Genomic DNA, 25,757 nt, shown 5'->3' with positions numbered 1-25,757 from the left:
TTATAGCTGCATGAAACCTTAATTAAAAGCCCATGTTGAAAATTAAAACCAAAAACACAAAGCAAGTTTGTTCTCAACATCGGACAGAGACCACCACAGACATTCATCTCCAGAGCCATACATCAACCAGAAAAATAAAACTATCTTGTGCAAGCAAAAACAAAAACCCATATGGACAAATTAGCTTTACCACAATGGGGACTGCTTGGTAGGCTGTTGCTCAATAAGTATACTAAGGCTTTGCTTTAATAGCATGTGCTCATCTAGAAATTGGGAATGCAGGTCGTATTTATTGCTCAGGAACAATTTAGGAACACACAATTACAAAAAATAACCTTAAAACAATTCAATGCACTGACATTTTATAGATAGAAAACATTACAAAGTAAATACATGCAGGAAGTGCTGAGTTTAAATACCAAGGTGCTTATGTCCTACTGCACATAATATTAATTAAATCATTAATGAAACACTAGATCCAATTCATAGAATCACAGCATGTTTCGGATTTGAAGGGACCTTTGAAAAACATCTAGTCCAACCCCCGACCCATGGCAAAGGACATATTCAACGAGATCAAATTGCTCAAAGCCCCATCCAACCTGGCCTTGAACACTTCCAGGGATGGGGTATCCACAGCTTCTGCAGGCAACCTGGTCCAGTGCCTCACCACCCTCATTGTAAATACGTCCACTATAAATCTACCTGCTTTCAGTTTAAAACTGTTGCCCCTTGTCCTGTCACTACAGGCCTTGGTAAAACGTCTCTCTCCATCTTTCATATGAGACCCCTTTAAGTACTGAAAGGCTGCAGTGAAGTCTCTCCAGAGCCTGCTCTTTTCCAGGCTGAACAACCCCAACTCTCTCAGCCTCTCTCCATAGCAGAGGTGTTCCAGAAGTGCAGAATCACCTCCCTTAATCTGCTGGCCATGCTTCTTGTGTGGCCCAGGATACAGGTGGCTTTTTGGGCTGAAAGTGCACACTGCTGGCTCATGTCCAGTTTTTCATCCCCCAGTACCCCCAAGTCCTTCTCCACAGGGCTACTCTCAATCCCTTCATCCCCTACTCTGTTCTGATATGGAGGAGTGCCCCAACCCGGATGCTCAACCTTGCACTTGGTCTTGTTGAACCTCCTGAGGTTATCAATATTAGTATTCTATTATCAACACATGTCCATCTGGGTCTAAATTTCTCAACATCTTTCTTTCAACCACAACCACCTCAAGCATTACAGCTCATGGCGAGCCACACCACCACCATAAGACAAGTTCATCCAAAAAAAATCTACTGCTCTGACACGATGCTACTTGGTGGAACCATACTTTGCATGAGTGTTTGTGGACACATGATAGAGCAAAATGGAATCATGCAGAACACATCACCTGTGGCTAAATCACCCCAAAAGATCAGGGTACAGTGTTTGCTTGTAACGAGATGCTTTCAATTTTCATTTAAGAATTCTCATGCTATGAATGTAATAGCATGTCTTTGCTGCTTAACATTTATATAGTGGCACTGTAAATGCAAGAAATCTATTTGAAAACATGGAAAAGGACGGACAAGTTGAAACAGACTCAGAAATACTGATTTAAAGCCCTGATAAACTTCCCTCCAAGTAACCTATTGGCTTGAAGAGAAAAACTAAGTCAATGTAAAGAGTAACTTGATCTGTTAATATTAAATAGTAAATAATCTTACTTAGTGGGAGTGCTACTAGCAGCAGGACTCTGTCCACCAGGGAACTAAAGCCAGGCAAATTCCCATTAGGAAAAAGACAGGGTTTTGCAAGCAATATAAGTAATCCAGTGGTAATAAAGAATCGAGAAAGACAAATGTTACATCACAGCATCTTTTACAAAGATGCCTAATCTCAACTCAAAGTTGTACTCTGGTTCAAGCAAAGGTCACAGCCTTGATTCAGGAATTTATGATCTGTATTGTGCAAAGGTCAGAGCAGATAAATTAAAGATGCCTTTAAAAAAGAAAAAAAAACCCAAAAGCCTACACCACTGTCAATGAAAGCAACGCTACTCAACTAGTTAGGATGGGAGGCTGAACACAGCTACAAGACATTGGTCCACACCTGGGTTGAAAGGCACTACCTGAACCAATGCAACCAGGGCAGCCCTCAGTCAGCAGAGAGCCAAGTCCTGCTGCATCAAGCAGCACCCGAGACTAGGCAACAGCACGCCCTAAACCCTGTAAGCTTCCCTCTTCTCCACGGCTCAGCTACATGTACTGTGGATTTAGAAAGCCAGGTGAAGCAGGACAGGCTCCCACAAATAACACGCTGCAGAGAAATCCACCTTTGCTGCCCATAAGGAAGAGATCTGAAGCTGAAGCAGCATTTCAGGGAAACAGAAGAGCCAAACACATCATTTCCAGATAGCTATGAAAAGGAGAGATTTGTAATCATTGGCTGGTCAGCCACCAAACCAGTGTCACCTCTTTCAATGCTGCAGTGCGGCCTTCCAGGGGAACAGTTAAATAAAATTTTGAAATCCATACTTAACATCAGCAGCTAACATAGGCATTTCATGCACAGCAAAGAAGATGGAGACTTACTAGGTGAATTTTTTCCAGACCTCTGAAGGCTTTTCCAAATTAACCTTCTAAAATTTGTTCCAGAAACAGCAAGAAGTCAGGGAAGCTATGGTCATACAAAGTATAAAAGGCCTCTTCTATATGGAGCAATAATCTGAAGGATGCAAGTTCTTCTGCATCCACCAGGCACGTGACAAAAGAGGGAATTATACTACAGTTCTGTAGTATAATTAAGCAATACAATAGCTGCAAGTCAGTTTTCAGATGAAGCTAGCTAAGACTAACGTCCCTAAAAATTGTGCTTTGCCAAAAAAAAAAAAAAAGGAGATATTGACTTCAATGCATTCATCAGCAATCCAGATCCCCAAATTTTGTTTTCTGGATCTGTTGGGTAAGATTCAGCTAAAAGAATACAGCCATGACCATAGTAATATGGAGCACATATTACAAGGGAGATCTACAGAGCAAAACTGGTGGTACTCTGACCAGAACTATTCAGCTGACCAAAAGCAGGTACCTATTTTAGGGTTGCTCTTGCAATACCTTTAAACAAAGGTATCATTTAGGTTTCTTGGTCCAGGCAATGAGACTTCCCCTTCCACCTCAGCAGTTATTTCAACCTTATCTGTCCCATCCCAGACAGCTCCCAGGCTCAGGTTCCCTTTGCTCGATGCTCCCCAAGTGGGGTCCTGAAGCCCACCTCAGACTTATAAAACATCACAACAAATACCACGGAGGTAGAAGAACCATTGCCCATTGCTGCTTTAAGCTTGCACAGTTGCAAGACTGCAGCAAGAGATGCAAAGCAGCTCCTTTCTTTTTTAAAAGGTGCATTTAACAGAGTAACACCAATAGCCCCAAGGAGAGCATCTCTTAAAGGTTCCTAGAGAGTTTTCATACTTCAGCTTCACATGCTACTCAACAGACAGCTATCACTAAGGCAGAACAAAGCGACTCGCTGAAGCTATTTAGGACAGGAAGCAAAGGATGCTGTGTCCAACTGATAGTGCAAAAGGAATTTTAAAAAGGCAACATGTAATGCCTCCGGCCTGGAGCCAATTTGCTTCAAAGGACCTTGGTGTCCCCAAAGGGGAAATTAAGAAGAAAAAAACCACACACGTAGAAAACAAAGAAATTATGCACAAAGCTTTTATATTTTGCAGGGTGCTTTGCCTCCAGCAATGAGCCATACATGATGGACCACATGCAAGGCTGCGCTCTTAAATCTGTTCTTCAGCCCCAGGGCTGCGGAGCTGCTTGTTATCACACGACCCAGGCGTTTCCAGGCCAGGAGGGGCTATCAAGGCCATCGGATCTCCTTCATAAACACACTCTGTAGAGCAGCCTGGCAATTCCCAAAACAGGAGGAACTGGTCACTACATCCAGGAATGCTTAATCCAGCCCAAACAGGGTGTACACAAACCATTTCCTCAGCGGGATTTAAATCAGTTTGCAACTTTATCATGGTTTTAGCCAAAGAAAGGGGAAGATGAGGGATGCTGGAAGAGAAGAGGGGATCTTCTCTCTGGCTACATCCCCTCCCAACACACCTTCCATGCATTTGGTTCATGATGCTTCTTGGCAAGAGTGATTTCCCTTGTAATAGCCCAGCAGAGCCCCAACAAAAGAGCAATTTACCAGAAATACACGTAATTCCAGGCAGTAAATGAACCCTCATATTCCAAGGTATTTTCCCCAGGAAGATCAGCTTGCAAAGCTGCTTCACGTCTGAGCCACCACACAGCAAAAGGTGGCAGCAGACGCAAGGTATTTTCCCCAGGAAGATCAGCTTGCAAAGCTGCTTCACATCTGAACCACCACACAGCAAAGGTGGCAGCAGACAGCAACCACCACCAAGGGAGTTTTGCAAACCATCTCTTGCGGAAGAGATTTCTTTAATCCCCATAATCACACGAAGATTAAAGAGCCAAACCCCATCTCTCATATATTTACACCTTTGGTTTGTCAAAATATGGGTGTCTTTCAGCAGCAGTTTAGAAGTCTTCCTTGAGAGGAAAAAATAAAGTCCTGACTTTTCCTGTTTGGGAAGTGGGCAAGGGGAAAAACACCATAGTATGCTGGCTCAATTTAAAAAAAAAAAAAAAGAAAAAACCCCACCACACACGGCACAGGATGTGTAAAAATAGGGCTGCTGATTAGATCAGGACAATTGACTAGAAGTCCCACCTTCTTGGCTTGCAGAGGGACTTGTCTCTCTCACCTACCCTGTGCCAGCAGCTGCCCAGGCTCACACATTCCACGTGGGAAAGGCAGCCAAAACGGGTGCCTTCCAGCATTAGGGTATATGAATTTAAGGCACGTTTCAAAGCTCTGAAAGGACCTGCTGGTTTAGTTAAGATCAGTTTGATGCCAGTCAAGGACAAATTAATGCAGCTCCTGCCTTTACAGAAGACCTTGGGTCTGAACTGAAGTCCCAGTGAGGCAGTCTGCTGATCAAACACAAACTATCCACCACGACCCTAGATAGTAAAGAACAGACCCCAGCTACACTGAAGCCTGTGCTGTGGGGTGGGTGTCCAACCCCAGTATGGCTCAGAGAGAGATGGTATAGTGTATATACACATACATATATATACAGACACACACACGCATACACACAAGACACTCAGCAACAAAATTTGTGAGCTCCTGGTTTTGTCCATCTCCAAACCTGAATCAAGTCCCCAGACCACCCCTTTATTTTCCCAGCCCACCTTCTCCACCCCAGCTGTGGGGCAAAGGACAGAGTGGAGGGGGAGAGGAAACACATCAAACTCCAAAGAAACAGCAAACTCCCCATATAATCTCTCCCCACATAGTTCCCAATTGTACAAGTGAATGGAGACACAGGTCACCAGAGCAGTTGCGCGGAGCCAGCCGCTCGCACACGCGTGCTCCTCCACCCACCCCATGGGAAAGGCTATTTTCAGCTAGTTCAGACAGTGAAGCTCACGACTGAGGAACTATCTTTACACGGCTGTAGCTGCTTCAAGCATGAGGTGCTCTAAAAATACAATCCACATTAAGACGACTCAAAAAAGCACGCCAAGAGCTCATTAAAGAGCAGCGGAAAGTCTGTCTAAGTGAAAAACAGCCTTCCAGCTTGTGCTCGAGCCTGAAAACAAGGCTGGGGTGGACTTCAGAGAAACATCCACTCCATCAGAATTTCACATGGGAAAAGCACACCTCCAGCCTCTGCAGCACTTGCAGACAAAGACCAAAATACATACGCATACATATATACACATGTGTAGATACAAGGTTTATATGTAACAGCTGGAAACCAGAAAACTTGGAGAGGGTGTGACACTTGGAGTCCAACTGCATTAAACAAGTAACAGGACAAACAAAGAGGTAACACTATGGATTAATCTAATGAATCACCATTGCCATGGTCTCAAGAAAATAAAAATAAAACAGCCATCATCCAGGAAAGAAAAGGGGGGAAAAGGAAGAGAAGTATTCACGTGAAGGAGATTTGACAATCTAGCTGTATACAACTCGATAGCAGAGGGAGGCTGTGAGTCGTGACGGCAGAATTGAACAGTTCCGCCTGTGCCCAAATCCTCTTGATGGACAAGGAAACAACCCCCCAGGAATAGGGAAATGCTTGGAATGCCTCATTATCTTAAAGATGCAAATGCACTTAAAAAAAAAGGCAACCTGTTTGGCCTCACATTCATTAAATCATTCCACTACCAGGCTCAGACTTTTGGTTTAGGTGTCAAACCAATCAGTTCCACAAAGGCAATTATTTCAGAATTTGAAATAGCTTTTGTGTGCCACAGCGCAGGAGAGTCAGTCCATCTAACCTCATACACGGACCACCAAGAATTGCTAGAAAATACAAGAGTCCCACAACAGACAGATTCAGGAGAACTTGTTGCGAGCAAAGGGTCCCAAGGACCTCACACAGACGTCCCTGTGACACCTCCCAAGCAGAACTGCTTTATCTTTGAATGTTCTTGTTGCTCAGTTTAAATGACACCTCCTAAATGCCAAAAATTAACAGACCAGTAATTACCAAGCCTGCCAGAATGAATACGCAAACCAGCCTGCAAGCTTCCAGAAACACACCTACTTCTTTCCCTCCTGCCAGACAGTGGGCAAGCAGACCATAAATCTTATATATTAAAACTTTAAAAAAAAAAAAATCTTTCAGAGAAAACATTCCAAAATGCAATTACCCTAAAACCAGCACATTTTTATTCTGCACCTCTGCCAACGTTAAGTGGTTGGTTTTTTTCATGGCATTTTTCAGCTTCTGGATGGGAATTAGTATCTGTTTGTATTATTCTTCCCCACCTCGGGGAGATCTAGCTTCTCCCCAAACTCCTGGTTAATGACACACCAAAAATAAACAAATAGCTCTTTTATTATCCTTTTCGGAGCAAACACAGTTAAGAAACGTTACAACTTTGACGCTTAGTAACATGTTCCTGCTAGAAAAACATAACACCTAGCCCACCACAACAGTACAAGCTAAGACTGGATGCAAACATCTCATTCACACAGACATGATGCAAACAGCAGCCAAGAAAAAAGAAATACTGGAAAAAATCCTCAGATTTTAGTGAAGGAGGTCATCCCTGGGCAAGAGGTCACTCAACTGAAAATAAGGCAGAAGCACTGTTCTGTATTTTGCCTTCCTGAACGGGCTCACATCTCCAATGTGTGAGAGCAGTTATGACAGGGTTCACTGGGTTTTCAGTCCAGTCCCCAGTGAGCAGACGGTCAGGTCACCCCCTCCCTGGGCACGATAATTGCTGGTGATCTCAGCAGAGACCAATGGAGACCGTGTTATCAGCACCCCTGGGACTGCCTTCAGTCTTTACACCAATGCAGCCAGGCTGGGGCATCCACACAGACCCTGCCAGGTTGTTTCCCTTGGCCAAGGAGAGAGTTGCAGACCGCAGGGATGCTCGCATTAAACCTCCACAAAATCATACAGAGGACTGAAGAAAAATACCTTTTTATGAAACAGCTGAAGAAACGCCCTAAGATGCCTTGTAGTCCTGTGGCTCTTCAGGCATTTAGCTAGTTCTCCCAAGAAATAGAGCAGAAAATGCACGCTGCTTGCAGAGATAAGAGTGCTGCATCTGTCACTTTATTCAGCAGAGCTGCAGTTGCAACCCCTGTGGAAGAGGATGATCTCCCAGAAGACTAAATCACAGACAACAGACATGGAAAAAGACCTGTTTAAGCACTTCCAAGTGTCACACAGATTATACAGAAGGATATAAACACCCTGTTTTTTGAACTAGCCTTTGCAGGACTTCTCCTTACAACATTAAAACAACTTACTGCTAGTCTAAGATACAAGTCAGAGGAGGAGAATGCTGTTTTCTTTAACTCAGACAAGCACATTCCACTCCAACTTGAAAAAAAGACAGCCTTTCAGCAAAACACATTTGTGTTTGAATTTCTGCATGTGTACTTTTTATAGAGAAAATGCACATAAGAAACTAAGCTGGGGGCAATTCAATCTGAACAGCAGTTTCCCTTGCTTCTGCAGCTTCATGTTTTATTGCTTTAGGAGGTTGAGAAATCACCCGCCAGGCAGTCTTGCTGCTCTCACCACAACCTCCGTCGCTGAGGCTGAGCTTGGATGCAGAGCTTGGAAGCAGCATTTTCTCAACTGAGGCTTGGAAGCACAAGGAAACAATTCACAGCACATTTTGGGACTATAAGCATCACAGCATTCAGCTAGCAGGTGAAATGTTCAGACAATCTCAATCTCAAGAGGTGGTTTCCTTTCCCTGGAACTCTCTCCAACTCTGTCCCATCTTTCACCACTGACTTCCCTTCTCCTCAGGTTCTCTCCCCTACTTGTGCCTGCCCCATGGAAAGCTAGCTGAAGATCTGAGCGTGCAGAGCCCTGCAGCACAGAGGCTTCAGGTGGAGCAGCAGGTACATCCCTAGTCTTTAGCCCCAGTACACATCATAAATTACAGAGGGTGGAAACACAAAAGCAACTGTATTTCTACAAGGAATTCCCACTGGCAGTACCTTTCAAGTGCTGTGTTCCCACCAGGGCTCTTTGTTTTGGATTATATTCTCTTCTTGACAAGGAGCTTTATTTTTGTGTACGCTGCCAGACACTCAAAGGCCAGTTATTTTTCAAATAAACGTCACTTGGGTTAAGCCAGGTTGAATCTTAATTTGCACTTCCTGCTTTTATTTCCAGCTTCCATTTATTTTTTTGTCTTCGTCACTGCTTGCAACCTCTGCACTTCAGTCTTATCCATGTGTGTAATTAAACATGGGTTTGTTATTATTAACTCTTAAATACTGAGGACTTTGAGTACAGTCAGGAGGCATAACAGGCACTTAAGCACCTACATCCCTCATATTTTGCCCTTCTAATTCAATTGTCATTTATTCTCATTAGTTATAGTTTCCAATAAAAAAGAAAGCACTGCCTAACCTAATTTAGATTAATTAATCTCAGATTCTAACTGAGCATCCTGCATACTACACTTCAGATAAACCTGTGCCAGACCCAAATCTGAGCATGAGAATTAAAAATGTTCACAAAAAAAAGTCATTATGCTTTTAAGCAGCCTGACCAAAATCTTGTCCTGGACAAGACACAGAGATCCATTCAAGAAGTGCAAGCAAAAGAAAGGAGCCCGAAGTCCAAAAAAGATGCACTCCGCATCCCAGCTACAGGGCATTTCACAGTGCTTCAGATTTAGTCATTAGAAAGCCAGCATTTGACCTCGTCTGTATCTCCAACAGACAGCTGCTTTTAAGGAAAATAAAGTTGCGTTTTGTTATTTCAAGGTTATTATGCATGGCTTTCTATTATTTGGGAGAATCAGAGAGGAATGAAATTAGATCGTACTACCCAGGAGAGAATATTTTGTTATTAACTTCAGACTTTCATAAATTTAGTTTAAAAAAAATAAAATCAAGCAAATGGTCAAGTGAAGATTAAGTGTAAACAAATAAATGGACAGCAGGTCCATAAGATGACAATAAAAGAACTGGTGGGTTTTTTCCTATTATAACTATTTGTGGCAAAAGAGTTAACTTCCCGTAAGATGCACAACAGTATTTGAGACTTTTTATAAAAACACAAACACCCCTAACATATTTTACTGCAATTTGTGGATGTGTCATCTATCAAGTTCCCTTCCAGCACCTATTTTGGAATTCTCTCCAAAATAAAGTGCACACAAGTTTGTCTGGCACGCAACAATTCATGGCACAATACCAACAGAAGATGTTCTTTTTTAGTTGCTGCTTCCGAACCAAGAAGCAAACAAACAGGACCAACATATGACAGAGTATATAGAAAGAAGTTATTAGTTTGATGGGGGAGAAGGGGACTGTCAATGGATAAATTCAAAACTGAAACCTTGTTCTTAACTTATTTGCACTACAAAAAATTGCTAGCAGGTAGGAGCAGGCTGACACAGAGGAACCATCTACCTATTAGTATTGCACAGCCCCAGACCTGCTTCACCTTATGAAAAAAAATGATGTTAATTATTTGTTATTTTATTTTTATCCTGCCTGTGCTACCCCACTGCTAGCAGGCAGTCTCAACCACCAAACCATGCATCTCTGGTCACTGGAGGGTGCCACACAGGTTCCCAGGGACTGCAAGATAAAATTTCCAGTTTGTCTTGTCCGGAACATAAATGTCCCCATCTATTCAGGCCAACACAATACACATTTCCTAGCCCAACTACAGCATTTCCAGCTTGCACTTATCAGGACCACAATGTGCTGTGCTACCAATTCAGAGGAGCGATCACAAAGATAACAATCACTACATGGCTTTAGCTTCTGTTGCTTTGTTTCATAGCATCGTAGCGTGGTTTGGGTTGGAAGGCACACTCAAATATCATCTAGTCCAACCCCTCTCCCATGGACAGGGACATCTTTCACTAGATCAGGTTGCTCAAAGCCCCATTCAACCTGACTTTGAGCAATTCCAGAGAGGCAGAATCCACCATCGTCTGGACAACCTAGTCCAGTATCTCACTACCCTCATCGTAAAGGATTTCTTCCTTATGTCCAATCTAAATCTACTCACTTTCAGTTTAAAATCATCGCCCCTTGTCCTGTCACTACAGGCCCTAGTAGAAAGTCTCTCTCTGACTTTCTTATAAACCCCCTTTATGTATTGGAAGCGAAGCTTTCTATAGTCCTGCATGGTAGGGCCGGATCCAAGAAAAAGCTCAGACTGGCGTTTCTCTAGCGCTTAAACACAAAGGAGGTTCCATAACGTCAAATACTTCTGAAGCTTTCCACCTAAAACTAGAAGATTGCATCAGTTCAGTGAGAGCACCCAGGACACAAGAGCAGAAGAAAATCAGTAATGCAGACCGCACCTTTCCAAGGTGTGTTAGCCAAGCTCCCTGGATTTCGTTGCAAAGAGTAGCCCTTTGAGCCCACATAGCTCATAATTATGGCATGATTATGGAATTCATGGCAAGCCAACCTCTAGTCTCCTTTTAAAAAGTGATTAGCAGTGAAGTCTATAATCTTAAAGGGTTAATCTAGGATCATAAATCCTTAAAGAGGCTGAGCATGGAGTTTCCATTTCTATTGAAGGCAACATCTCACTCATACAGGAAAACTCCATGAGGTTGGTTTCTAAACCTCAAGACCACAGGTAAATTCATTCTGAATTTAAAAGCCCCCAGCTTCCTCTATTCCCACCCCAAGACCAGATCTCCATCCTGCCCATTCACCAAACATCCCACAACCCACACAGCTCTCTACCGCTGAACCTTGCGCCAGCCCTGGCCAAACCCTTCCTTCTCACATGCAGTCATAACCACATCACCAGCTCTGTATCCTCCAGAGGTTTCCCACTGCAGCACGCAAGCTGAGGTTGTCTTCACGCATGTACGTGCCACCCAGCTCAGCTCGCCAGACCATCTTATAAAGAAAGCATCAGATTACATTAACTGTCAGTAAAAGCAAGCTGAGAATGATACCACTATATTTAACAGCCTTTCAAGAAGGACATAGTTTCTCTAACAAAGTCAGATTATTGTCTATTGATGACCAATTCTCTCCAAATTGGACAGTGAAAGAAGGAAATGGATTCATGGGATGGTTCAACCATCTTTAGTTTCTCTAGCTGCTAACAGCCATCCCCCAAGAAGGAAAGCAAAGGCTGTCTTATGAAACATGATATTCAGAAAATATCTTGTTAACAGGTATCATCTTCTGGGTAATTTTATCTACTAGTAGGAAATTCACATCCACTTGGGCTTTGAGCCATCAGCCCAAAAGCAAACTCTACAGCCACGTCCATCATCCAAAACTGCCAAGTGCTGTCTCCACGCTTCCACCCACTAATCTTACTTTGGAGCTCTTCATTACTCAGCAGAGAGGGGAAAAATATCCTCCTCCTTAGACTCATCTTTTCCCTTTCTGTTCCTCTTGGAACACAGGGGAAGACAAAAAAAAAAAAAAGGAAAAAACCCACAACACAACACTTGGCTCCTCAGTGAACCTTTTATGGAAGACCTGGCAAATCTCTTAACCTCACTGACAGATTTTAAGGAGGAGATATTGTTTGCTCACTCTTGTGAGCCTGAAACTCAAAGCAAATGCATAGCTAAGCATCAGTGACACACACCCTGCTCTGTTGTGTCAGTATCCTCAGCCTCGACATCTGCAGAAGGTACTGCATGGGGGGAGTGCAGCCAGCCAGCAGCTTGAGAGCTGTTTGGAGCTTTGTGTCGCAGAAAGGGAGGCAAGGAATTATTTCAGTGCCAAGATGGGGAAAAAAAAAAAAAAAAAAAACAACTCCTCTGGGGTGCATATGAATCATCAGCAGTCTGGCCCTGGGAGAGGGGTGCAGAGGAGGGACAAGGTTATTGCAGCTCTACCAGCACCCTCACCCTCTTGGCATGAAGAGGGAAGCATAGCATCTTCAAAACAAGCAGCAGTGACCATGGGGACATCTGAGCTTGTGTAGACTTCAGTCCCCCACACACCAGTTCAGGATTTTCAAGAGGAAAAGAAACACTCTTTTATGGGACAGCAGTTGATGAGTCCAGGACACCCAAGCCACAGCTCATCACACAACTATTGAGCTAAATCCTCATCTATTAATACATCCAAGGGCAGATCCCCCAGGCTTCCTCCTCGCCTGGCCAGGGCACGCAAGGACACGTGCTCATAGCACTGCTATCTATTATGTAGGACATGTCACCACACCCAGAGCGGGCAACACAAAGTGAAATCAGCTCTGTGACAGTCCTGCTTTGACATGAGGACATCGGACAGAGAGGTCAGCTTGCTCTCCAGAGTGCCCTGAAAAGCCTCTCCCATGCACAGGGTGCCCTTATTCGTTTGCTCCTGCTGCACCAGTGACAACACTGGGCACACTTACAATACACCGGATGTTCAGGCCAGAAGCAAATTATTAAAAAACAGATCTTCAAATAACAAATTGCTAAGAGCCTAATGTGCCACAGGGATTTGAGGAAGAGTACAGATTTTGACCTTTCTATCACTGCCGTATGCAGTTTAAAGTCCCAAGGGCACCAGCCTGCCCCAAAAAGCATGATGAGGACTAGCCTCATCCTCAGCTTTCTTCATAGCTATGATTGAGAAGCAGCAGAAACAGGAGATATGCTCACCTGCTGTTCTGTCTCAGCTAATGCTGCTCAGCCCCTTTGTGTTTAAGTGACTGAAAGAGCACAAACCAGTGTGTGTGCATCTCTTGCCAGAGCAAATTACTAGCCTTAAGGCCAACCCAGCAGGTGAGCTAATTATCCATACACCAATTTTCCAAACTAAAACGGATTTGGAAGCAGTGAGAGGAAGTTCCAGCAGACAGGCTGGAAGTGAGTTCATCCTCACTTCTGCATGACAGACACCACCTGGAAAACAGGCTGGGTTATTACAAAGAAGCAGTTCTTTACAATGACCTAAAACTGCATCTAGAAGTTTTATTAAAGGATGTTAACTTCCTAAGGTACAGCCACAGGAAATCAAGAAGCCTGGACTCCTATTTTCACATTTTTCAAAAAGCCATGGCAGCTACATGGTGACACTGGAGGTGGGACCACCTTGACAAGGCAGCATGCAGCAGAATGATTAACCCAGTCTGCAGCTTGCTGCCCTTGCAAGAGCTGACAAAGGACGGCAACCAAAGCCAGGCTGAAGGAACCACTCCCATGGTGGCACTCTCAAGAAGAGCTGTTCCAGTGGCTCCTTGAACCCAGCGAGAGCAGAAGAAACTCTCCCCAGAAGCCTGGACGTGAGCTTGAGTGGCACAATGAGTGCCACACACATGAACCAGCTGATCTGCACAAGCAGAGTAAGCTGAGCTTCAGCAGGAAGCTAGAGACATATTGACCCCCAAAGATTACCGTACCATCAAGGCCAGCCCAGCTATGCTTTTGGAGCTCAGCTCATCACCAGATAGACTGATGGAAGCAAAGTCAAGCACCCTATTGATTCACAGGGAAGAGATTTCCAGAAGCCACCTCTTCCACTTCAGTCCCCACTGCAGAGTCAACCTTCCCTAACCCACTACTGACAGACATCGATCTACCCTATTTTTCAAACCCTTCAGACAAGATGTTCTGTAGGCAAATGAGAGCGCTATGCCAAGATTAAGGTTTTACATTTGCCAAAGAGTTTTGTTAGCAGAGAGTCAGGACAACCTACAGAAGAAAGTACTTCTGCTCCAACCCTTTCAAGTGTTCAGAGTTAACAGTGGGCTCTCTGCAAAAGTGGGGGTAAAACACCCAAACCAAGCACCTTTGTGGGAGCAGGTAGAAAATCGTTACTGTGGCATATCACCACAAAGAAAAACTGCTTGCTTCTTCATTTCTTCCCTACCAAAAAAGGAAATTAAAAAGGAACAGCTAGAAGTATTAAATGCTTGTGGGTGGCAATGAAACTGCTTAAAAGACATTTATTTATGCACTCTAAGGCAGCAGTACACTAACTATGAAAAAAGGCTTTAAACATACACACACACATGCACACACACACACCCCTCAAACCCACCATGGTTAAACAGCCCTAGAGGAGACTTTCAAAAATAAAAGAAAAGTTTTCCAACCCTGTGAAAATTAAAAAACACAAATGTAAGCAAGCTAAGGACACGTGCAAAATAAGCTATACAAATAAGTCTTGTGAAAAGCTAATCCTAAATACGTGAAAAGCTAGTAACTTCTTCAGTGATCAGAAGCAGGAAACCTGCCACAGCAAGGAAGAGAGTGGAAGCTTTTTCAGGAAAATTCTTTTATCCTGGAACAGTTCGAAAAATGGTTTGCTGCATGCCACGGATGGGGCTAAGGAGTTACTGCCCTGAAACCTCTCTTGCTGCCATCGACTGAGAATTTAGTAGAAGGATGTTAAGACCAGCTCAGTAAAAAGAAGAGTTGTTTGCTGAAGAACACTAAAGGTGCATTATATAAAACTGCCAGGCCACAAACACTAGGTTGGCAATAACCTATTGCCAACAAGAGAAGGTTACCACAAGAGAAGTGGAAGATGGAAAACAGGATGCCAATTTCTTTAGTGACTTCTGCAGCACAGAAGAACCCTGCAAGCTACAGAACACTGAACATGACTGGGCAAAGTAGAAGCCTTTTTTAAGAAATAGTTAGCAAACATGTAAAAAGTACAATACAGTGAAGGAGACAACAGCTTCTTTGGGTGGCATTCACGCATCTTATTCACTAGCACTCTTTGAAGAAGTCAGACTTGTTAACAAGGGGGATCTGGTCAACCTAACACACTTGAATGTTAAAAGCATTGCGAAAATTCAAAGGAAAAAAATAGATGGTTGATGTTCATGTTCAGTGTGTTTAACAGTGCTTTAGAGAAGGGGACAAATATCAAGATGACATTTTGCAGAGGATACAGAACTATTCACTTGGATTAACTCCAAAGCAAAAAGCTGCAAAAGATCTTACAACACCAAGTATCAGGTGACAAAATGACAAATAAAGCCCAGTGTCAGCAGCGCAAAGCAGGGCACTTGCAGGGGAGGAATGGGAGACAAAGCCTTTATAGTACACCAACAGTGAGGGGCTCCAAATTAACTACTACCACTGAGAAGGAGAGACGCCAGTGGTACTGTGGCTATATTGTCAGAAGTGTTGGCTCAGAACACAGAAACCGCCAGAAAAGGAAGAGAAAGCAAAGCAGAAAACATCACTGTGCCACTTAACACATCGCAAGACGTGAATCTGCATCTTGATCACTATGTGCAGCTCTGATCTTTCCAGCATCTTCACAAAAAGGTGATAGCTGCATGAGAAAAGATACCAAGAAAAGCAACAGGGATAATGAGCAATTCAAAACAGCTTTGGCAGGAGACTACAATGAATTGATTAAGAAGCTTCAGCTTAGAAGGGAGAAAAAAAAAAAAAGAAAGGCTGACTTACTATTTCTCATAATCCTGTGTGACAGCCTAGACCTTGTCCAGCAAAAAAAACCCAGTTTTAAACCCTAAAGGAATATACAACACAATTAAAATGCAGAACTCATCACTAAAATGTCTCCATGTGAGAGCACCACCAGACTAAAACGTTGACGAGGCAGTCATGGAGAAAAGACCCACAGGAAGCTCTTGAAGAGAGAGATGCTGGTATAATGCTGTCAAAAGTCTTCAAAGTACAGAATGCAAGACACTAGATACATGCATCTGTATTTGCTCTATATTGATGAGCTCCTCACTATCCTTAGAGATGGAACGATGAAGAAGAGCTTTTCATGTGATCACTATGAACACTTCCATGATTTCTCCTTAACTATTAGTTAGAAAGCCCTTCGCCACACCTATCCTTAAATCCCTGCTGCTGCAGTTGTAGCCCAGATCCCAGCCTGTGCAGTCATGAAAGAAGAGCTTTTCTTCACCTCCTCAACAGTCTATTCTGCATGTGAAGATGAACTGTGTGCCCACCTTGTCTTCTCTAGATTAAGCAATCTCAGTCATTTCAGTTTTTTCTCAAAGGTGACAAAAATGACAAATAAAGCTCAGAGTCAGCAGTGTAAAGTGGGGCACTTACAGGGGAGGAATGGGAGACAAAGCCTTTATAATAGACCAACAGCGAGGGGCTCCAGATTAACTACTACCACTGAGAAGGAGAGACACCAGCGATACTGAGGCTGTATTGTCAGAAGCGTTGGCTCAGACCACAAAGACTGCAAGAGACTATGTTTGCTTTCCTCTGGTAAAAAGATTCAGAAAGTCAGTATCATTAGGCTTCTGCAGCCCTGGAATAAATGTCCACTTTATTTTTTTTAAACAAGGACAAAAATGCATCAATCCACTAGAAGTAGAATTGAAAGATTTTCAGAATTGTTCTGAATTTTCAGAAAAAGCATGACCGAAAGAACAGTCGAGGTAGACTTAAATGTCACAGGACTCTGCCTACAGAGGGGCAACCAACCAGGCTCCCAAGCTACTACTTTTCTGCATTCCTCTATTGGCAGGACAGCAGAGAGCTCTAAAGAAAAGTTCAGCTGCCAGATCGAGATGAAATACTGCTAAGTCATACACAGTAACGACTCCAGAAGACACCAAGAGAGCTTAGTAGAACAGCCTCTCTAAAGATTCAAGGGAAATATCCCCTTTTAGCTTACCGCTTCACAATACTGCAACACTGCTATCATAAACTGCTATTGCAGATGAGGTGATGGAGGGTAAGCAGGAAAATAAATTCAGTGAGCTACTGAGAGCCCAGACACAAGACCACATCCCACAGAATAGGAATAGGCATTTGATAATCTGTCCTTTGACAGTGATTCATTAAATTCCAGAAAGGAATGTACTTCTGCGAGAAAAACCAAGAAAATACAAGCTATAAATAATTGAGCAGTACATTCTGGCAAGCTGTTCCCTTCACATTGCATCAGGATGCAGACTCAAATAAAAAGGGTTATATGAATTATAAGGATTCACCATCTCAAAGTTGTAGGCAGAACCTTAGCACTGCAAACGAGAAAGTATCCATAAAACCTGAGATAATTAAGTAAAGCATACCTTCAGGCAGAGAATGCCAATGCTCCACACATTAAGCCAGACCAGTCGATTTCCCAACAGACCAATAATGCTGATACCAGATTATTTCACAGGAGCAGTTGCTGTTACTTTTTCCTCTGCAACAGAAAACTTGGAGCTGAATGGCATCAGCCTGACCAGAAGGGAACGCTAATATAATTCAAGCAGTATTGCAATGAACGGTCTTTTAAAAGACGCTTAATTATGTACATATGAACAGAGGCCCAGGCTCATTTTCAGGAGATTGCAGTTTCCCTGTCTGGGTGGCAGGAGAATGGGCTGAAAGATGCTTCAAAAGATCCTGCGAGGCTTTTATTAGCAGACAATTTACAGTTGTCACAAGCAGCTTCCTGAGCAAGCTCTGCGGCCAACAGTTAGTGTCTAGACGGTCTGCACTATTTCTTCATGGTGTTGCTTTGCTGGAAGTTGGCATTTCACAAATTACTGTACGTAAAGCAAGGGATGGGACTTTGCCAAGGCGAAGTGTGGCACATGGTGCAGCTGAAGGGTGCAAAGCCCAGACAGCAACTGAGTATAGTTAAAGCTCTGTTACACGTAAGTTCTCACAGTATTCAGCCTTAGAGGATTTTTTTTTTTTTACAGGTATTGTGTATGATTTTCAGATGCTCTTCCATTCTCACTGCGCCTGAGACCTTGAGGAGGCACTTCTTACACAGCCCCAGCATGTGTAAGAGAAAGTCCACTTCATCCCAAAGCTGATCCAGGGTCTCCTTCCTGTCTCCTCACCGAAGGCAGGCTTGGCTGGAGGACAAACCACAGCAATCATAGCCCCCCAGCCACCAGTAAAGGTAGCCCCAAGAGTGATCAGCAGGACACTGTACTATCTTCATTCCTCCACTCCAAAATACAAATAGGGAAGCTGTTAAGCCAAGCGCCTGTCATTATTCCTCACTTCACATCTGTAATGCAGACCATTATCCTCATCTCACCCACTGAAGCAAAGATTAGGACCAGCTTGGCCAGGCTTCATTGTTAACACCCAACCCAGAAGACTCAAACTTCTGCTTCTTACTGTGTCACAGTTTCCATGCTCATCCAACTCACCGTACACCAGTTACACTCCCCAACCAAGTAAAACAGTCTTCTACCAGGTGAGGAAACTGCAAGCAGCTCATGGAAGAAGGACACATCCAAGTTCATGAACGTTAGATGTCTAATAGCACAGCTGGCCTCCAGACCCGGTACCCTGCCACTAAATCCCTTGTGCCAGTCTAGACTCGGGAAGCCACAAAATAAGCCCAAGATGAAGTGGGAGCAAACTGATCCAGCTGAAAAATTAACTCAAATAAGGTGGGAAGGGGAGGGTTGTGTTTCAGCACCCACATGAACATTGTGCCACACCAATGGCTGGGAGGAGCAAATGAAAGACAGGGAAACTGCTTAAGCCAATACTGGCCCATCAAAACATACCCCATAGCCCCAGCCATAAGAAGCAACGTGCACTTCGCCACAGACAGCTTGACCAAGCCCATGTCAGTGCCTGCAACTGTGGACTAGGAATGACAGAGCAAGTTGGTGTCTGGTTTGACAAACTCATTGAGCTTTTCTAAATCTAGCAGGACTCAGTCTTGATTTTTCCCATCCCCAAGTCCCTTGCTCCCATCCCCACACAACCTCCTCCCTTGCCTGGAAACCGTATTTGTGCTACCATACAGCAAAACACATTCAAGCAGAGCTGTATTCAATCAAAACATTTTTAGCTAGGTTACCTTTCCATCCAGATCCATTTTCCCACCAGGTTTACCACAGGGCTTGTACTAACACTGCAACTTTCAGCTAAGGAGACACTGGGCTCAGAGGGGCTAAGCAAGAGCCCCAGCACTTGCTGGACCCCATCCATAAGATTATGTCTAAGAGCAAAGCCTCAGATTTCCAAGTTTGCACCAGAAACCTGAATGGCACAGGAACAGGGTGCAGCTGAGTTGCAGCTCAGCTCCATTTGAAGCTATAGAAGAAAATAAACCAGAGAATGTTCCCCTTCCAGGTCATCAGCACCAGCTCAGGAGTCAGGATCTCAGACAAGCTGCTGCTATTTGCACTGTCACATTACTCCAGCCTGGACCCAAGGCAGCACTGACCTATGTCAGCAAGATGGGCTGCGGCAACACCACCTCTGGCTCCTCACACATCCAGCTCAGGTGTCTCAATGCTACCCCTATTCAGAGAGCCACAGCCTGAAGGTGCAAAGAAGGACCTAAGATGATGTCCCTATGGGAGATGAGATTAATTATATCCATTAGTCCTAAGTGAGAATATTATTTGTCAAATATCCAAGCCACGAGATCCAGAATCCAAAAAAAAAAAATATATATATATACAGTTGAGGACCTCTAGCTCCACTATTTAAGATGAACCTAAGCAAGAGGGAGGTTATGGGCAAGGGATGAATAGAGCATGCTGACCTTATGGTAAACATGTCACCCAGGTGGTTGTAGGTCAGCCAGGGCAACACTAATCCCAGACAGTGCCATGGAAGAGTTGATAAAGGATTTAGGGAACACAGCTTAATTACAGTCCTACTGTAATCTCAGTCAAGAGCTGCTTAGTAGAAACACGACCCTATCGAGTGTGCTTAATTTATTCTTGGGTTGTGATCTCTCCAAACACACATAATTAGCAGACAGATATGAAACTCCTATTAAAAATATAGTTCTATACAAAAGCAAAGACTGGATGATTAATTGCTGTCTGAGATACAACATTTCTGTTTTCTAAAGGGGCACAGGTAAATACTAGTCCCAACATAACTGATAATATCTTACCCACTAAGGAACCATCTAGAAAGCAAATATACATCTAAAAAGAAAACAAAACAAAAAAAAGACTGATGATATAATTTGCAGATGACACAAAAGCTGGCAGAGTAACAAACCATGAAATCAGGCAGCCGCAGAGAACAATCGTTTGGAAATCCTGATCCTTCCCAGCAACTCACACCGCAGGAGAACCAAGCATGAAGGTACAGATGTAGCAATGAGAAGCACCAGCCATAGCTACCAAGAACTGTGCTCCCAAGAAAATAACTGTGCATTAAGTAACAATTCCTGTTATAACACTGGAGAAGAGAGCTTCTCCAATCTCTCAGTGTGCAAGCAGGAGACTACTACAGTATCAATGTAATTTTACCTGCATCTGAAGTGGTGAGGTGACAGCAGGAATACTGTAACTACATCTATGCGGCCAGATGGGGCTTTTTTAATTTATCAAATGCTGTTTAAAAATCCTTCATCTTTTTAAAAAAGCTGCAAAAGCATCTTTAGAGCTGGGAGAGGGTTTTCAAGAGTGATAGACTTGCAGAGCTCAAGCTGTAAGACCAAAAGGAAGGAGTGACTTAAAAATACAAGCCTGTATTTTAACTGTGAGTAGACACCAGGTGTTAAAGGACACTGCAGAGGAGCCCAAGAAAGGACAGCAAAACATCCACTGGCTGAAACTAGGAACTTTTTAAAAATTATTAGCGATTCGCATAATGACACAGGCTCATCTTTAGATGACAGGCTGAACACAAGGAAAAGTGGGTGAAGTTATACAGCCCACATTTATTGGGTGTCATACAAGATAATATCACGGTTTCTCCTGCCTTTATTCTGTATCAGTTAGAGTCAATCATTTATAATCTGGGAGTACAGCACAAAAGACAGGGCCAGGGAAAAGTTAAAATAAAGGGAGACAATAAGAGAAGCACAGAAGAAAGCAAGACAACCATCAGCTGTGCAAGTAATCTCTACCTATCAAAAGCAACTGCTAGCTATTTCAGGATAAACACTCAGAAAATACTGTACGAGCCGGCAGAATGAGGGATTACCTTTTTCTCAAAAAGTAAATTTGATTAGAAACTACCGAGGCATCCCGGCAGAGAGGCAAGCATCCTCACAGTGACTACAGCTAGAATACTACAGCCCATTGCTAGCTTCCCATCACTTAAAAAAACAAACAAACAAAACAAAAAAATACTGAAATTGACAGAAAGCGCGCTGAAGAGCAACAAACTTGACCAGTCAGTTGAGTGTAATAAGAAATCGAGCACTCCAGTGTCACAGATCAGTCAAGAGGTAGTTCTAAGCAAGAAAGAGTTTCTTTTCCCCTAGAAGGTTATCTGATCCTGCAGAATTAAGTGATTCTTAGAAGCCTAGATACAGAGAGGAATACCCTGCAAAATCAAGCAGCATAACACAGGAGAAAAAAAGATGAATTATAACAGCAGAAGGAAGTGGAACTAGGAGCAATGGATATAATTAGTAGAGGTTGAATAGCAGGAAAGACATCCTGAAGTGGATTATTTTGATTCCAGGAGCATCACAGACTCGAGGGGATCCCCACAAAGACTCACTGAACTCGTTCGCTGTCCTCCTTCAAACACAATGACATTCATTGTCAGGGATACAGAGAGGAATACCCTGCAAAATCAAGCAGCATAACACAGGAGAAAAAAAGATGAATTATAACAGCAGAAGGAAGTGGAACTAGGAGCAATGGATATAATTAGTAGAGGTTGAATAGCAGGAAAGACATCCTGAAGTGGATTATTTTGATTCCAGGAGCATCACAGACTCGAGGGGATCCCCACAAAGACTCACTGAACTCGTTCGCTGTCCTCCTTCAAACACAATGACATTCATTGTCAGGTTAAGGGGAAAAAAAAAAAAAAAAAAAAAGAGACCTTGGTGGCATCAGGCATCAAAGCTACCAACATAGCAAGACATGAGACTGGCACAGCTCATCACACAGACTGTTGCAATGCTTCCTCGCACACCCTCATCTCCCATTTTATATTTAGAATTAAATTCCTCTCCTTGAGGAGGGGCAGGCTTCATCCCACATCTGCACAGCGCCCCACACAATAACAGAATCCCGGCCCATTCCACTGACTCCCAGAATCACAGCAAGAACAGAGCAGAAAAATAGGGCTGGAAGGGACATCAAGAAGGCATCTTGTCCTTCCCCTGCCCCAGGGCAAGAATTACTACACTTGCTATTTTTCTAGCAGAAAATGCTCTCCCTGATGGGTGGGACACAAACCCACCCAGACAGATGAATTAGTTGGACTTTAAATTTAACATCTTAACCCCTCCATCACCCTTTGATAATAGTAATTCAGCCTTGAGCACTATGTCAGGACAACACAGGACAGCTGCAGTCAGAATATCTCACTCTGCCGAGTCAGAAACTGATAAAAGAGCAATTCTGCAAACAAGTCCCCACTGGCAGCTGGAGCCCAGCAGTCCAGCCTATTTCTGAACAGCGTTTTGGGACTGCTGTTCCTAAAAGGGAAGCCAGCCTGGCTCCTGAAAACACATTTCTTCCATGATGGCTACAAGAAGTGAGTCACCTTTTTTAAAAGGTTTCCATCGTCTTCTTTTCCGGACTCTCCAGCACATCATGTTTACCCTGAGCTGGTCTAGTTTCAACTCTAAAAATCCTTAGACCAGGTATTGCTCACACTTATATCATTAATAATACTCCTGAAGAAGTAACAATGTACTCCAACTGTTAAAATTAGCAAAACACAAACGTTTCTTTGCCCCAGACATTTACTAGTTTTTCTTCTGTCGGTATGCAAAGATAGACATTAAGCCTAACTCCTCACCTAACCTTAATAGAAAGAAACAAGATCAACTGCACTTAGTTCTATGAAATGGAAAAAACCACCCACGCTCTTCATTGTGGTAGTTCCCAGACATTCGAACCAGTTTTTTCAGTTTGGCTAATAAATCTAATTCTCAGCATCTCCTACTATACAGTTTATCTTTAAAGGCTTTACAGAACTTCCAAAAGAAAACTGCAAAAAGTCAAAAAAAACTAAACAAATGGGCAACCTTATAGCAAGAAAAATCCAGTGCCCCGTCACTCCACAAAAGAAGAGCTTTCCCATTTTCATTTTTTCCCCTCACAGTGCAGTATCACTGCAAGTCAAACAGGTCAAACTCATTTATTTTTAAAGACAGGCACATCAGTCATTTAAAACCATGACTTTGTAAAACCTAAATATTGAAAAGTAACTAGGAGTTATTGTGGAGAAGGTGGGACAGGAGGCTTCAGTCCCGTTTATACCAAAACACTCCCACTTGGCAATGTGATTTCCAGTTCAGCAGCTCCTGGGCTGATGCAAAGCAGCTGAAACACGAAGGTGAAACCAACTGCACTGCCCTGCAAAAGGTCACAGTGTTTCCCTCAATCACTAACAGCAACAAAGCTTAGCACCGAATTTAAGTTTGGGATAATCTAACTATTTAGATTTTGAAGCCCAGTATTTCTGGTAACACACCTCCATCCTTCCCCACTTCTCAGCCTGGTCAATTTCATTACAAGAGCTATAATCATTATTTACCCATCTGTACCATCAACCTTCCAGAGAATAACAAGCACACTTCTGCACACCACCATGAGTAATGCATTTTGTATCAAAACTAAAGTTCTTTGGAGAACTTCTGTTTCACTTTGAAGAAGAGGATGGAGGAATGAGGTCTCTGTTTGCCAAATCTATTACGTGGCTTTTACCAGGACAGTGATGCTAACAGTACATGGTCTGGCTAGCAAGAACAGATCTTAGATGTGCATAACTTATTTAAAAAATCATTTTTTAAAAAAATCAGGTGATTTCTCACGAGACACAGGCCTCAGTTTAAACAGCTAGCTACCACATCTCTCAGACTAACAAGGCAGCAGAAGCCACTGCTGCAAAATCTGAACCAGCATCACAAAGAAATACCTAAAAGGTCGAAATGCCAGACCCAGACTTGCAGAAAGGAGCAGAAAGAAAAGGAAAAGCGAACAGACAGTGCTCCTGGGCAGGCAGCTATATCCATCTGTGCTCCTCGGGCAGGAGGAGAGCACAGCAGTTAACACAGATGAAGCAACGGGTTCTCCCAGCTGAAGGATACTGCAAGAACCACTGGGAAAAAGATGCTTAATAGGAGAACAAAGGATCCATTAAGCAAACAGAGGCATTAACTCATATCATCATCAGGATGGTAATTGTACCCATACCCACGGCTTCACAATTAGCCATGGTTTTTGCAAAACTGACAGAAATCAACAAAAAAAAGGCGGGCAGCGGTTTACAAGAATAACTTTGACAGATTCCGGGCTAAGGGCAGGGAAATGCCCTCCTTTCCCCTCTTCCCCGCCGGGGAAGGCAGAGGGGGGCTGCGGGCACCCAGAAAGCCCCCGGAGGGGCCGCTTGGGCGCAGGCCCCGGGCGGGGGCTGGAGCCGGAGGGGCAGAGCCCACCGCGGGAGCGGACACCACCGCGGCCGGGCAGGAGGAGACACCCCGAGACCCCGCCGGGCACAGGCCGAGGCTCGCCCCTCACCGCCCTTCCACCTCCCGGGGCGGCCAGGCAGGGGGAACAGAGGGGGCTGCGGGCGCTTTCTCAGAGGCGACTGTTAAAAAAAAATAATAATAATTAGCATTTCCTAATTTCTTCAAAGTTTCGAGGGAGGGTGGCAGGGAGAAGACTGCCCGAGCCCCCTCCGCCCCGGCGCCCCGCCCCAGCCGCACCTGAGCGTGGGGCCGATGCAGGCCGTGTCGGTGCTCTCGATCTCCCGCAGGATCCGTTCGTGCTCCGCCGCCGTCTCCAGGCTCTCCAGCTCCGCCATCTTCCCCCGCTCCATCAAGTCGAACGCCGGGCCGGCCAAGCCGACCCACCTGCCCGGCCCTCTCCACCCCGGGCAGTTATCAGCGCCGGGGCCGCCCGCTGCCGCTCTGCTCCGTGCGGCCCGGCCCGGCCCCGCCTCGCCCGGCACGCCGGGAAATGTAGTGCGGGCGGGCCGAGGGGAGCCGCTGCGGCCTGCGCCGGCGCTGCGACACGCCCGGCAGCCGAGGGGCGGGGAGCGCCCGGCGGCGGGGAGCGGCCCCCGGGAAGCTCGTGTCGCCGACCCGGTGCTGCCGGAGGGGAGGCGGCGGGGCGGGGGACGCTGCTGCCCGGAGGAGAGGTGTCCGCCGTGGCAGCGGCTGCCGACCTGCCCCCGAGAGGACGCCCCAGCCCCATGGCAGGATCCATCCCTGTCTCCTGCCCCATAAGGGGACACAGCCCCATCCATGGTGACGACACCCACCCCGAGGGGACGCAGCCCCATGGCAGGATCCACCCCCATCTCCTGCCCCATAAGGGGACACAGCCCCATGGTGATGCCACCCACCCCGAGGGGATGCAGCCCCATGGCAGGATCCATCCCCGTCTCCTGCCC

General features: G+C 44.5%; 1 protein-coding gene across 10 annotated transcripts in view; it reads right to left on the bottom strand.

Moving 5' to 3' along the window:
• EXOC6B (exocyst complex component 6B) overlaps positions 1-25,286 on the bottom strand; it is a 311,137-nt gene extending 285,851 nt beyond the window's left edge. For all 10 annotated transcript variants that reach the window (XR_001411259.1, XM_014936006.1, XM_014936007.1 and 7 more), the window contains exon 1: positions 25,069-25,286. Coding sequence is in view for 9 of the 10 variants with exons in the window: in XM_014936006.1 (XP_014791492.1) it covers positions 25,069-25,181 (113 nt within the window). In the remaining variant the exon portion in view is untranslated. The remainder of the gene's footprint in view (positions 1-25,068) is intronic.
• Between the last annotated feature and the right edge of the window lie 471 nt (positions 25,287-25,757).

The sequence above is a fragment of the Calidris pugnax genome, unplaced genomic scaffold (assembly GCF_001431845.1).
Source record: "Calidris pugnax isolate Ruff unplaced genomic scaffold, ASM143184v1 scaffold14, whole genome shotgun sequence".
Classification (NCBI taxonomy): Eukaryota; Metazoa; Chordata; class Aves; order Charadriiformes; family Scolopacidae; genus Calidris; species Calidris pugnax.
The sequence above is the reverse complement of the archived record's forward strand: the minus strand, read 5'-3'. Positions and strand labels throughout refer to the sequence as shown.